Here is a 15,324-nt window from a genome sequence, read left to right on the forward strand (position 1 = left end):
AGAGATCGACCGGGCCCACGCACTCTGTAAGGATGTGTACCACGGTAAGATGATCGCCGCAAGTACATACCGAAGAGGTTTTTCCTTTCAGTAAGTAGGAGTGTGTTACTATACCGTGGCCAACCCGAAGACGACATAATACCACTGCTTCCCTCCGAAAAGCCAGAAGCAAAGTCCTCCATACCTTCGTTGTTCCTTTCATCGCTCTCAGCTTATTTGGAAGTGATCTCCCAACGGGTCATAACCAAATGTCTCAGCTCAGAACGAATATCATTTGCTGGAACTTTGTAACAGCCTCCTTGGCAGCCTTATCAGCTAACTCGTTTCCCTCTACACCCGTGTGGCTTGGGAGCCACATAAACGTAATTCTGATGCCGGCATTCAAACATCCGGCCAGCACGTCCTGGATCCGCTGCACCAGACGGTGCCGAGGGAAACATGTATCAATAGATTGTAGCGAACTCAAGGAGTTTGTACACAGTAGAAAGTGCCGGCGCTGATCGGACAGTGCGTACAGAGATAACTGAATGTTTGTAAAAAAAAATTACGATCATGTCCGAAATTATTCTTCATACAGTAAAAGTGCTGAAATATAAAGAGAGGATATTGTTGTTTTAGGACAATTTTTATTACGTACATTTTTTCGATACAGCTAATACTAACGGAGAAATTTGATACTTTTTCTTTTGACCCCTATCAATGCTGCTACGCCACTGTACTCTAACAATCCAAATAATACTGCATATAGCTTAGTGCCCAGCCCGTAGGACTATTTCCCAAAACTTAAATACGGTACTGAATTTAGGTAAATTCTGTTAAGCCATTTTCCCGTTGTCATAACAAATAAAAATTGGATTGAACGTAACTTACTTTCGACTTTCGTATATCCATTTCATAGCCCGTTTTTCCTTCATGATGGATGCAGTATTTTTAGATTTGTTTCCACGCACAAGCCACAGCAAAACGCAGCTTTTACCTACGTCTGTCCCATTTATGGCTGTTACAATATGAAAGCTTCTGAGATATGGATGTGTTTAGTAATGACACCCAGAGCAAGATTGACAAACCTGATGTTCTGAATGGTGCTGCTCATGGCCCAACGAGGAAAGCAACGGAAAACACCTCACTCATCCCCATGCCTTTTACACCATTTTGGCACCACCAACGGTTTTTGTCGTTTACCTATAACCGCGTAACTTTTGGTGGTGCTGTTTAACGATCCAACCAGCCTCTTTTGATTAAACATTAAACAGCCATCAAAACAAAAACGAAGTATGAAACACAAATTGTAATTATAATTTTGTTTACATGCATAGCTCACGCCACAAGTGGATTACTCCCGTTACTGGTTGGTGTTACATTTCCTCGCCTCATACGCGGGCTTCTGTTGAAACACAAGAGCAGACGAAAATTCTCCGAGGTAAAACAGTGGCATCAGAATTTTGAGTCGCATGCATGAAATAGGTGAAAATTAGCGTATCGCCCTTTCCCCCAATACCTCCCTCCCCTCTCTCTCCTCTTAAGCTGTAAATACAACAATCAAGAATTCATGTTTATGTAGTACAAATTTCCATTCTTCGCGTATTGACACCTACCAAAAAAAAGGTACTATACTATTCTTGTAAGGTTGCATGCACTTACCTTGACGGTTTGAGTCTTTAGTGGCTTGTCGGGGTCCGGGACATATTCCATGGTGATGCCATAAAACTGGCCTTTGTTGATGTATGTAATCCTGTCGTCTTCCCGCCTCTGACTCGTTGAGATGGGTGCCTCCAGGTGGTACTTAAAGCCGTGCGGCGAGTATCTGGAGAAACACACGGATTAGGCTAGTATTAGTTTTATATTTCATGAAAGGTGTCTTATTTCATAACTGTACATGTAGTTTGAAAAATTAAGCAGTGTGCGTGTGTTCAGAAGATGTCCGAGATGCAGGATGCTGATTTAGTCAGATAAGATAGAAGTAATTGTAACAGGTAGAGAATTTCAAGTACGTGGATGTGTGTTCTCACGGGATGATAATATACTGAGGGAAGCAGAAACAAGGTTAAGTAAAGCTAATATAATGCGTTCACATCCTATAACGTCTATCTGTTTTAGCCGATTTTTCTGTATGAGAGTGGAAACTGAGTGAATTCGAATATCTCATTCCTAAACTAGAGATTACAGACCAGAAAATACGGTTGCAGGAATATTTGTTGATGCAAACAGACGGGACCAATGGTAGGAGGTATTAATTAAAGGGTGGTTATTAAAGGAGACCATGGAGAGTATGTTAGACTTCGTCTTAAACGACTTTACGGTAAGAATCGTAGAAACAGAATGGACTCTAGTGTTAGTTAAAAATAGAAAATATACAATGAGCACATTTATAGAGGCTTGTAGACTGAACGCTGAAAGCCATAACAATGTATAATATATATGTATGTATGTATGTATGTATGTATGTATGTATGTATGTGTATATGCAATAAGATACTATTATTCAATTGTACAGTATTTTTATTGAGCCTAGCGTCATTTGTGCAGTGGGTACAGTGAAAATATTTTCGGTAGGCCTACATAAACATTGATAATAATAATTATAATAATAATAAAACAATAATAATAAAAATTGAGACCACAAGATTCATACAAAGCATCAGAAAAAAATAGGTCATGCTTTCAGAAAAGAAAGATTACGATTCTTTGGTCACTTGTACAGAATGGAGAAAGACAGATTCACAAAACAATTTTTTGAAGACTATGCAAATAAAAAAATGCGTTTTTCACGAAAGCACGTCAGACCAAAGATGATTTGCAACTACCCTACATTAAAAAAGAACAATCGCAATTTTTTTTTTTTTTTTTTTTTTTTTTACAATTTGCTTTACGTCGCACCGACACAGATAGGTCTTGTGATGACGATGGGATAGGAAAGGGCTAGGAGTAGGAAGGAAGCGGCCGTGGCCTTAATTGAGGTTCAGCCCCAGCATTTGTCTGGTGTGAAAATGGGAAACCACGGAAAACCATCTTCCAGGACTGCCGAGAGTGGGGTTCGAATCCACTATCTCCCGGGTGCATGCTCACAGCTGCGCAGCCCTAACTGCACGGCCAACTCGCCCGGTAGAGAAAGAATTTAGGAAACCAATATTTGATGATAAATTTCCAGAGAAAGCCAAGAAGAGATCAGGCAGTAAATGGACGTAAGAAAGAAAACATCACCGAGAAAATATGTTTTCGAAAGATAGGAAGGAGAAGAAAAAGAAACTGTTTCACATGCTCCTAATACGGCCTAATGGAATGAATGATAATCTACGAGTAATTTCGATTAATTATAAATTGTTATTAATTATAAATGAATTATTAATGAACTGAGAGCGAATCAGGGGTAAATTGGGATTAGCGGTTCTTTCGCGAGTTCATGGCACCCACAGTTCTAGATAAACCAAATTATTTTACTGATCTACGTCCGTACAAAAAAAAAATGGCGTATGGCTTTTAGCGCCGGGAGTGTCCGAGGACATGTTCGGCTCGCCAAATGCAGGTTTTTTATTTAACACCCGTAGGCGACCTGCGTGTCATGATGAGGATGAAATGTAATGAAGACGACATATACACCCAGGCCCCGTGCCAGCGAAATTAACCAATGATGGTTAAAATTACCGACCCTGCCGAGAATCGAACTCGGGACCCCTGTGACGAAAGTCCAGCATGCTAACCATTTAGCCATGGTGCCGGACTACGTTCGTACAATTAGAACGACATAAAATTACCAGCTGAAAATTCTGTGGTCATTTATAAAAGAACCCAAGCAAGTTTGCCCCCAGGCTCGATATTATTTCTCATATGTCTTTCTTTCAAGGAATACAGTAGGTACAATCAAGTAAATGTAATTATCATATGCGTTCATTTTTAGGAAACATCCTGTTTTTTCACTTTTTTACTGAATCACCTTGTAGTTAAAGTACAGGATCACTCAGGCTCCTCAGATCTAAGGAACTAGTACCGGGAGAACAGAGGCAGTCTTACAATACTTTACGATGACAGCATCTTCTACATGGAGTCGTAAATGTCTGTCAGGCTATCAAAGCACAACAACAAAAAAGATAATTTCTTTGAATAATACATTTTATTACAAAGAACTTAGGAGATGGCATATTTTCTCTCCAATAAAAGTTTAATAAACAAATGATTTCATCTCAGTGACGTGGGTTCTTGGAGATTTTTCACAAAATTTAGGTGGCTTAAAAAAGAAGAATAGACGGATGATAAGTTACGTTCCAGTTTTTACACTTTAAATAAAAATGACATGTTTATGTACTGTACTAAAAATTCACACTCATCTTTTACCATTCCATGCGAGTAGAATGAAGACAACACAACACAGTTTACATGAGGTTACTTCACACGGAGAGTACACACTGTAGTTATCTTACATTCCTCAATGAATGTACAGTATTCATCATCCTAGATTACATTTCTCCTGTTCAAACCCACCTTCCCATGTTTATGTGGGGCCGGCAGTGTAACAAAACTCAATTAGGGAATTGTTGGGACTTAAGGTCAGATTGGCTTCCTTAATTCATGCCTGAGTCTTGCAGAAAATACCACTGGAAATCTCTTGGATTGGGGGCCGAGTGACAAGACCAAGTTGCAGACTCTCTTTCCCATTAACACGGACATATTAAGGGGGGGGGGGGGGAAGTATGTTAGGAAGCAGACAGAAAATCAGTCACTAGACTGTTTACAGTTTCCAATAGTCAACACAATGATAGGTTCACACTCCCGAGTGAAACTGGTTATCGCACATTTGTGATATGACTGGGAAGTTCCGGCTAACACTGATATTTGATGAAGATTCTGCATATGGTTTGTCTAGGTTTACCTGCATTGAATCGAAAGTAAACGTCAAAGTGTTATGACAAGGAAACTGAGATATGAAGATTCGTAAATAATACGCTCAGGTGAGTGAATCTCCATTATTGCACTATGATGTACTAGCGTGTGGCCTCCGTAGAGGCCTGGTGCAGGTCTTTTGATTTGACACCCGTAGGCGACCTGCGCGTTGTGCCAGGGGAATTATGGTTACAATTCCCGACCCCGCCGGGAATCGAACCCGGGACCCCTGTGATCAAAGGCCAGCACGCTAACCATTTAGCCATGGAGCAGGACATGATTGCAATGAGATACAGTTTGTTTTGGCAATGTTCGGAGAATGTCGCAAATAATATTAATATTCAAATTGACAGCAATCATGGATTTTGCTTAGCTCTCACAAATTTGCGTTAGGACAAATTTTATATGATATCGCTATTTTGTCGACGATGGAATAGGACAGGGCTGGGACTGGGGAACAATATTCAGGGCTGTCGTCAGTGGAGTTCGTACAATTTATTTTCTGAATAAAATCTCACAGCTACGTGACGCAAACCGCGTAGCCTACTCGATTGGTTAACATGATTTCATCTATAGAACACTCTGCTCAGGTTTTGTGTCAGGAATCGTAACTATCCTCATCTCTAGGTGAAGTAATTTATTATGAAATGATCGTCTTCTCAATAATAATAATAATAATAATAATAATAATAATAATAATAATAATAATAATAATAATAATAATAATAATAATAATAATAATAATAATCCTACAGCCTCAGTTATCTTATTGCAGGCATTTTGATTAGACTCCATTTCGACTGCTTGTATGTCAATTTCAACGATCCATTTTGCTGTACCAGAGAAACTAACTCTTTTGGGCTATCTATGGCTGAGTTTTAAGATACCGAGTGTCGAATGGACTTATTTCTGCCCTTTAAAAATCCGGCTACCTCTGCCAGGTTTGAACCCACAAGTTTCTACCACTGATCTACAAAGAAAGCCGTCATCTCATTTACATAAACAGCCAGCGACAGCTATGACGGCCAGTTGTAAAATAAGACTGTGTCCCTTCAACAGACTTGAGATACTTCACGAGTATGTTACTTCTCACCCACAAGAGGGCCGTGGTTGCATCACAACTAGTTGAAACCTACCTTAGCGATGCACCAACTAACAGATTCTAGATCGTGCTCCACCACATTGAGTAGGTCTATATGCGTGAAATGAGTGGAACTCATCTCGGATAAAAAGAGGAACGATGAAGCGCATACCATCGCGATAACTCAAAAGCCTTCAGGGTAAGAAATATTTCGAATCCCCCTGCTACACAATATGTATGGTCCCTGTTAAATTTCGAAATATTTATGAGCTATAGACTATCTGAAATCTCGGCATCCGAAGAGCTTTATATCCGAGAACAAAGAGACAATGGAGATCTCTAGCAAGAGATCAATAGCTCATGTATCATCGGTACAAAATGTATCACTCACCAGCGTCTTGATGCTTGATTTATTAATAGCTCCCACTTAACTTACTGACCAATTGTTCTCTCATCAAACATGTGTACAATACTCATACATCCAGTGCAGGAACAACTCCATCCATATTCACTTCAGCACTACCATTGAAGCTTTTAGCGGTGATCTTGGATACTCCGATGATAAAGTATTATTATTATTATTATTATTATTATTATTATTATTATTATTATTATTATTATTATTATTATTATTATTATTATTATTATTATTATTATTATTATTATTATTATTATTATTATTATTATTATTATTATTATTATATTATCATCATAATCATCATCATCTGGTACGAACAACGAGGCAATCCATAGCTGTTTCTACCTTTAGAAGTCTGACGAACTCAGGCAAATTCGAAACCAAGATCTGAGCACTGAAAACAGTTAACTGACGCCAGTGAAATCCAATTTAAAGATCTGAGTCCAGGGAAAGCCGCAGTGTCCAATAACATTTTATTGTTAAGAAATGACTTGCTTCCCTTAAAAAGATCTGTAGTTTTTAGTTTCATGAACAGAGTACGTGCTTGTTGTTTCCTTTACGTTTGGATAAGATGTCTTTTACAGTTTTAATTTGTTATTCCTTACTTTAATCATATGAATCCTGTATAAGGCAGGCTAGGTCGAAATACTGAGACAGTGTGTACAACAGCATAGTCATGTTAAAACAGAAGATCCCTGTGCTCTCCCGAGTTAAGCAGCATTGGTTGTGGTCGCCGCTGATAGGCAGCCCGCCTGCTGTTGGGTGGAGGTGGAATTGAAAGAAATTGGCCACCCTTCCAGAAGTTAACTCTGGCTCAGGATGCCTGATTAGTGGCCCTACCTTACCTGAGGACAGTGACTAGGTCGACAATATCCAGGTTTGCATAAGGCGATTATTATTATTATTATTATTATTATTATTATTATTATTATTATTATTATTATTATTATTATTATTATTATTATTATTATTAGCTATTGAACATTAAATATTAGCTGATCAGATCGATCACTGCCTGCCTGGAGAAAATGCCTTCCATGTTCATGGATTTCGGACAAAGGCGTGAAGTTTTGAGTTAACGCTTACAATCAACTTTCCCACGGATATACAGTATTTCATTTTTCAGCCTTAATAATGCATAACCTTTGCCTCGATATACGTATTTTCTTCACTTGAATTCAGATTTTACTATCCAGGAATCAAAAATCTTTCAGTTGATGCCATATGTAACACATTATAATGGATTTCCTCCCTTCTCTCTCACTTCTACAAGGTACAAGATTCAAACTATGAAAATATTACATTCATCGCTGATAATTACAAAATATTCTCAACACATATCAAGTAGACATTAAATCAATCTGAATAATGTTTATTTCTCGTAAAGTACAAAACAAAAGTTTCTGCAATTTCTGGCTAATGTAAAACAATTTTGAAAGAAAAAGTGCTCAATCAGTATATTCTATGGACTATCTTTTGTTTCTCGCTTGTAGAGAGCAAACCGACGACCCTGTTCGGTGCGCAGTCGACAAGTAGCTGGATTATTAGGTTGGCAGCTTCTAGCGTCCATTCTCCAAGAGATTGGATCAGTGTGTGTCAAGCTGCCCTTTGTAGTCCGCGTAAGACGAGATAACAATCTGACATCAGTCCACACAATGCGTGCCAGACGGTACTCACTCGCCCAGCAAAAACTTTATTATTAAATGGTGTTTATAGATGTTCCACACTGAATGCCAATTACTGGGCTCGCTTTATAACGCTATAATAAACTGTTGCCATGTTGCCGTACTTCTTACAACGCTAGTCCTTCCATTACATCGTGACAGTACTGCTGGTTACGACTGCTAGGCCTGTAGTTTCTTTTTTCAAACGCTCAGTTTCGTCTTCAGTGTGATTCATTAACTTTTCGAGGAGTAGAGAAAGTGCGTTAATTCACTATTGCAGATCTATGTGGTGGATAGTAGTGGGATGGGCTGTATGTAGTAAGACGAACACAAGCACCCAGTCACAGAGCCAGATGAATTAACCAGATGCCGCTAAATTCCCCAGCATAACCAGCAATCGAACCCAAGGCCCTCCGAACTGAAGCTACACTGATCATTCGGCCAAGTAAATTGATTAAGATTAGAGCGTTAAAACAACACAGCAGAAAAACACTCAGAGTAGCCTACTGGCTGTACGAACTCGGATCTGTAAGAACTGAAGACACTTTGTCCAACGTTTTCCTGTAGTCACGCGCCTCTATCACAGTCTAAAACAAAGACTGGTCCAGAGATACTGATAAATATTTTGGTAACTCACGTATGGTTGTGGACGATTAGTTTGTGTTAATAATAACAATAATAATATGTACAAGACAACGTACTAGTTATTATCTGAGGGGGTGTAAAGGAATCTGGCTGGTATCCCTAGAGAAGTATTTCTCGCCCTAGTGTGCCGATTTAGTAATTTAATTAATTTAAGGTTGAATGTATACGGGCTGTTAACTCGAAGTATGACAGAACAATAGTTTAAAGATGATAAACAAAGAGAGCATAGTTAATCCTCCTCCAAATTACGATATGGTGACATTTTTAAACAGCGTCCGATCACGACAATATTATTAAAAACGCATTTAGCAGCGGAACCGCGCATCTCACGAATAACAAGGCGACGGGGGTGTCTTTCTCTCCCTCCAGAAAAGGTAATTACATCAGAGTGGAAATTAAGGTCGAAAGGGGAAAAATAGGTGTCTGGATGTTTGCAAGCCCAACTAGATGCTCTAAAGACTCAAGATTAGAAATTTTCATTACATAAATTTCGGGAACCTTGGGAATCATGGTCATTCTCAGTAAATGAATCGTGACTTATTACTTGTACTGTACCAGAATAAAGTGTTATTTAGGAAGATAAGCAAAAATAAATAATTTTAAGTTGAAATCAGTAAACTACGAACTAACAATCCCAGATTCAGCAATCAACTCTTCTCAGTACATGTGGAACTCAGTACACTGGCCAGCGTTTAAACGACTGGCTTTACCTAGGTATTAAAACGGGCTCAGTCCGGTGGTATTTAAAGGTCTTCAAATACACCAGCCTGTGTAAATATATTTACCGCCAAATAAATTCCTGCGGGACAAATTTCTGGTAACTCGCAGTCTCTGTAAACCATATCTGTAAGTCAGTGGGACGAAAAGCTATTATTATTCCCTATAATAGAAAAGTCAATTACAGTGGTTACATTTTTAATTTCAGCCTGACTGATTTCATTCACAAATATTCAGTTTTATTGAAAATGAAAACCTACAACCTGTTTTCCAGTCATTGACCGGGTCAGGGATGTAATGAATGCAACATATATAGGCTGTTATTACAATGGGGTCGCCACTCCCATGGTGATTTATTAATGAGTGATAAATTCTATGAAATGATAATGGAGAGTGTTGCTGGAATGAAAGATGACAGGGAAAACCGGAGTACCCGGAGAAAAACCTGTCCCGCCTCTGCTTTGTCCAGCACAAATCTCACATGGAGTCACCGGGATTTGAACCACGGTATCCAGCGGTGAGAGGCCGACGCGCTGCCGTCTGAGCCACGGAGGCTCATTCAGTTTTATTATTCTAAGTCAATTCTGCCACTACATAACTCTGTTATTACTTATGCACTTAATACACACAACACAAATCACATAGTTAACATTAATGATGTGTTCGGATAATATTACTAGGAAGTTTAGGAACTGCGACAAAAAGTCTGGATCTTTTCCACTAACAATGTTCTAATGAGCACGATTACTAATTATATTCAGGTAAGGACAGTGTATTCCAGCTTCAGCTTGAGTGAGTAATGATTTCAATTGACGGCATATAAAAAAGGCAAAGTATTTGATTCATGGAAAAAGTGCACAAGGCTTCACGCATGGCTGTTCTCTTGTGGAGGGAGACAACGTAGGCTAATTAAGGCAGAAGGGGAAAGGAAAGATGTGCTCTGAGTAATGTGCTGCCACAAATCAATCGACGGTGACACCGAGAACTGTTCACGGTCTAGCGATCGTAATGTCTTGCAATCACGAAGTTGGAGAGAATTTATGGGAATTTCTCAAACGTGCTGTAAATGTTAATATAATTGTGAGAAAAATAAAGAAATGAATCATTATGTGTATAGACCTATATTGGAAATGCACCATTTGCTAGGGTGCAAAGTTCCATTACCATGATAACATGGAGTTATCGTTTTCACTCGCTCGATCAAGTCACCATTGACTATGTGTTTCACTTTATGTAGTCTGTATGCGAAATATTAAGTAATTTATTTATAAAACAAATAACGCTCTAATACATGTTGCAAGTTTAATGCAAAAAAATATAAAGGAAAAATATCTCATTTATACTTTAATTGGCAATACTTTACACAGAGGAAAATATGACAGAAGAGCTATGCCACATTCGTACGGATTTAAAAGAAGGGTGTTCGTGGTTTTGCGTGGCTATTGGCATTATAATCTTAGCCATAGGAGCTCCAGTTTCATGTGGAATATGAGCCACATGAACGTGATTTTTTGTTTCAAATATCCCATTTACATTGTCTGGGAATCGAACTGCGTCCACCTTTGTGAGAAGGAAGTGACAAGGCAACTCGGGTATCATACCTCCAGTCCTATTAAATGATTTAGTCTAATGATATTTTTTAGCACCAGACTATAGCGACCGTAGTTCGAATTCTCTACCATTCCATGAAATTAAATGTCTCACCCGTTTGCTTCCGATTTCATCTAAAACTGTTTTTCTCTTGGCTGTAACCAAGACATCAACAGTCAAATAAAGCCGCAAGTTTGCTTGCTTCAACCTTAGAAACATATTTCCCTTCAATTTATTTTCTGGAAAGCGTCAGTTCAGTTTACTAATGGATGAATAACAATTTCTGAAAGTTATATCTTTAGGCTATCAAAGAGAACATCATGAGAGATATTCCCTACCCTGAGCTTCCTGTAGGTAGTTCTGTTCCAACCACTCAGTTTGTCTTCTTGCCAGATGTAAGTCTACTTGAATTCAATGAGCTTCAATCATTGTTACCTAGTTCAGAGACTAATGTTAGCCTCCGGCGGTGATCTATCAATCACTACGACAGTATGTTCTTGTCAAACAAGTGAACTAGGCCGAGTAACGATAGAGATACAGTGTCCAGATAACATTTCCGGCCCGATTTTCTCTTTGGTGCATAGAGAAGGAAAATGATCATGCAAATATTCTTCTTTATTTAAATGGCTTCCTGCGAATAGTTCTTTCTAGGACACACCGCCACGCCTTAGCCATGCCTATCCTTCCGCCGATGTTCGAAGGATTCACGGATGATTTGGTAGATCCCTTTCGGATACCAAGTGCAGAATACAAACACAAAGATATCTATAGGTAGAGATTTTGTTTCTTATCTATCCATGCCTTCATATTTACTTTTATTGAAATAAAGTTGTACTCACATTTTGGGTATCTGGATTTTGTCGGCGTCGTTCTGCCGACCAAAGTCGTGCCAGGGTCTCGACCTACTGCCGACTGTCGTCTGTCCAGAACCCTGTGTAGAACCCGCCCTTTGAGCCAGGGCGGCGTCCGTCATTAGGGAACCTGACTGTACCAGGTCCGCATAGTCGAATTGCTGCAACAGAAATAAGACGGTAATAGTAACTTAGTAGTTTCAGTATATAAGGAAATTCTTAAGAATGTTATAGAACAAGACAGACCAGAGATATTCATAAATGTTCTGTTCATGAGGAACAAAGCAAATGAAGTCATTTCCCTATAATAACAATAATAATAATAATAATAATAATAATAATAATAATAACAATAACAATAATAATAATAATGTTAAAGAAGAAAAATGAGAGAAGTATGGTCATTGTCTATTTTGGTATCTGTTTTACGTCGCACCGGCACATGTCTTATGGAGACTATGGGATAGGAAAGGGCTAGGAAGGAAAAGAAGCGACTGTGGCCTTAATTACGGTACAGCCAAAACATATGCCTGGTGTGAAAACAAACCTCAGTAAACCATCTTAGGGGCGCCGACAGTAGGTTTCGAACCGACTATCCGCCGAATACAAGCTCGTGTTTACGTGATACAAACCGCGTAGCTAACTCACTCAGTTATGGATACTTTAGACTGGGCTATTCTACTGAAGCTGCGTAATGTATGTTACTGATTACCTGTTTTTTAATGAAGGATGCGTACTGAATTACAACTCTATACTGCCAAATAGTTTACGACACAATAGTTCACTTTTTATTCAGATGAGTGTACTTATTCTATATGATCAGAGCAGTGACTCGTTCTTTATCGCAACTCATGGTCCAAAGTAAAGGTCTGCCTTGCTCATTCTGTGAAGTCTGATACTTTGTGTGGTGTAATTCTAACCCGATATGGGCCTGGATCGCATTCCTTTTTAGATACAGGTGCTTTTAGTATTACTCAATATTAAACTCCCCGTCATTGTCCGGTGGATAAGCCTTCCATTTGCAGCTAATAATGGACATGTGAAATGTACGTTGTATGGCGCTAGCAAAAGATACCAACTTTCGGTTTTCTCGATCTGAAGTGGAATGGGACGCTCTTCTGGGAAAATTTTAAATGCATAATAATTTGTGAAGATATTCATGAGAAGTGTTAAATATAAGAGGGGTGGCCCAGTAATATTTACCTTTCTTTTTTTCTTTCTTGCTTTCTTTCCTTCTATCTATCTATCTATCTATCTATCTATCTATCTATCTATCTATCTATCTATCGAGATATTCAGGAAATGTTCCATTCCAACACAATATTGCCACCGCCTAAGTTTAGATCCTAATCACGTAGCAATAAACAGGATAAAAGGAGAATGACGGCAACGCTGACCTGAAGAATGAAGGTCGTACAAACGACCAACACACGCATTTCTTCTTTCCATGATTGGATGTACATATATTTTCTTCTGGCACTTTAAATGCTTCCTGTAGCTCCGAGTTCGTTCAGTAAGTTAGGGGCTATGACCTATGATCTCTCGCTGTTACAGCCTTGTGAAGTGTGGATAACGCATGTCCGAGTAACCGCATACCAAAGACACAGGTGATCTCTGTATCAAAGACTGTTTCCATGGAAAGATTAGATATAATCTACACATATTTCCGTCATATATCGCTGATGGAAGAAGTCGTTCAGGAATTACGAAAATAAGAATTACTTCAAACACGGGAGACAAAATATACGACATTCACCTTGAAGTTTTATCAGTGAAACTAGTATATGTAGCACTCATCAGGTAGCAAAACACTTGCATTACATGATTTTTTAGATTTTTGTCGTAAAAAGTGCTCTATTGAATGAGTCAATAAATACGTTGGCACAGGTTACTTTGCAATTTCTTTTTAAAACCAACCGACTGGGTCAGAATACGATCTAGAACCCTGACTAACTGCTCCTCACTGCCCCTATGAGCCCTGAAGAATGAATCCCTAGTAGAACGTTCTTGAACACAAAGTAGCCTTTACTTCGGTTCTGACAGCCACTGAAAGTCATCTAACTTCCTTCAATACTGTAGTTAGGGTTACCAGACATCAGAAAAATTCCGGACATGCATTACAATATAACATTCTGTCCAGAAGGAATTTCTTAAAATTACTAAATCATGACTGTTTAAGACATTCAAAACATGCAATGGTTTTAAAACGTTTTTTTCCAATCGCGCAAAAATAATACATTTTTAACAAATTTGACAGCATGGACGGCTGTTTCTGGAGAAAAATATATTCTTTCAGATGGTTACTGCGGTTTTATGTGGTAAACTTTAGTCAGCGTGATCATTGTTGTCAAGAATGGCGTGGTCTTATGACTATCTAATGATGACAGAGGTAATTTAGTGAGGATGGGTATGAAACCTGCCATTCTGATCTGTTGAATAGAGGATTTTTTTGCTACTTTCACACAATGCAAGAGCAGAGCGGGCTTTTTCACTGATTTCCGAACAATGGACAATTGAGTAAAACAGGGTACTGATATGCACTGTGGATATAACTTCACAAACACTCAAACTACTCCAAGTTTTATCTGTTTGCAAACACGTCAGATATTTTGCAACAAATCGGCATGTCTCTTAAATATGAATTACGTTTTACAGTGAAAGTACGACTGATTTTGTTTTTGGTATATCACTCACTAAATATTGTTTATTTCCATTTATTATGATTTATTATAATTTCCCAGTGTCCTATATTTTAGAGCACTGAGTCCTACATTCCGCTAGATGCATCTAGTAATCCTACACGTGGTGCGTGTTTCAATCAAAGCTGGTATAACTGAGAAGCTTGTCTTACCCATCCCTTTTGTTCTAGGTACCATAATCATCAGATTTTGCTGGTACCATAATCGACGTCTTCGCACATATCTCGTGAGTATAGCCCGCGGTGACCCTGAGGTCACACTTGTTGCACGACCCTTTGAACCTTATTCAAACAAAACAATCTTTATACAAGACCGCCGTGGGGGAAGTTATTAAGTAATTTGATCAAAAGTCTACAAAGCGTTGATAAACAATGCACATGTGAAGCCATTGTGTGTGTATATTTTAATAGCATATATGCCAGCTAACTTTACTTGAATTTAAAATTAGTTTCGACACTTTCACGATGGTATCACTAATAACAAAACAAAAGGGTGTACACGATGTGGGCGTGTTCAGACCATAAGCCCACCTCAGGTTTGACGCCAATTCATCGGTAAAACTACTGTAGCAAGCCACTCATGTACGGAATGTGTACGTAAGTTACTGATCATGGCGCGAACTGTAGACGATTCGCAAAATGACTTACCTATTGTATATATTTGCTTAGCACTGGCCGTCTGGATTATCCTAGTCTGAAACGAATGTATTTTTATTTCTACTACGAGGATTGTAGAACGTCAATTTTCGTTTCCAACATCCAATATGCATTACTGGGATTCGTAA

General features: G+C 38.7%; 1 protein-coding gene across 1 annotated transcript in view; it reads right to left on the reverse strand.

Annotated features, from left to right (window-relative positions):
- Positions 1-15,324, reverse strand: part of grh (grainy head) — a 190,892-nt gene that overhangs the window by 112,749 nt on the left and 62,819 nt on the right. The window contains exons 4-5 of the mRNA XM_068227385.1: positions 11,830-12,002; positions 1,642-1,804 (exon numbers count right to left, since the gene is read on the reverse strand). Of these exons, the coding sequence (XP_068083486.1) occupies positions 1,642-1,804; positions 11,830-12,002 (336 nt within the window). The remainder of the gene's footprint in view (positions 1-1,641; positions 1,805-11,829; positions 12,003-15,324) is intronic.

Source organism: Anabrus simplex, chromosome 4 (genome assembly GCF_040414725.1).
Source record: "Anabrus simplex isolate iqAnaSimp1 chromosome 4, ASM4041472v1, whole genome shotgun sequence".
Taxonomy (NCBI): domain Eukaryota; kingdom Metazoa; phylum Arthropoda; class Insecta; order Orthoptera; family Tettigoniidae; genus Anabrus; species Anabrus simplex.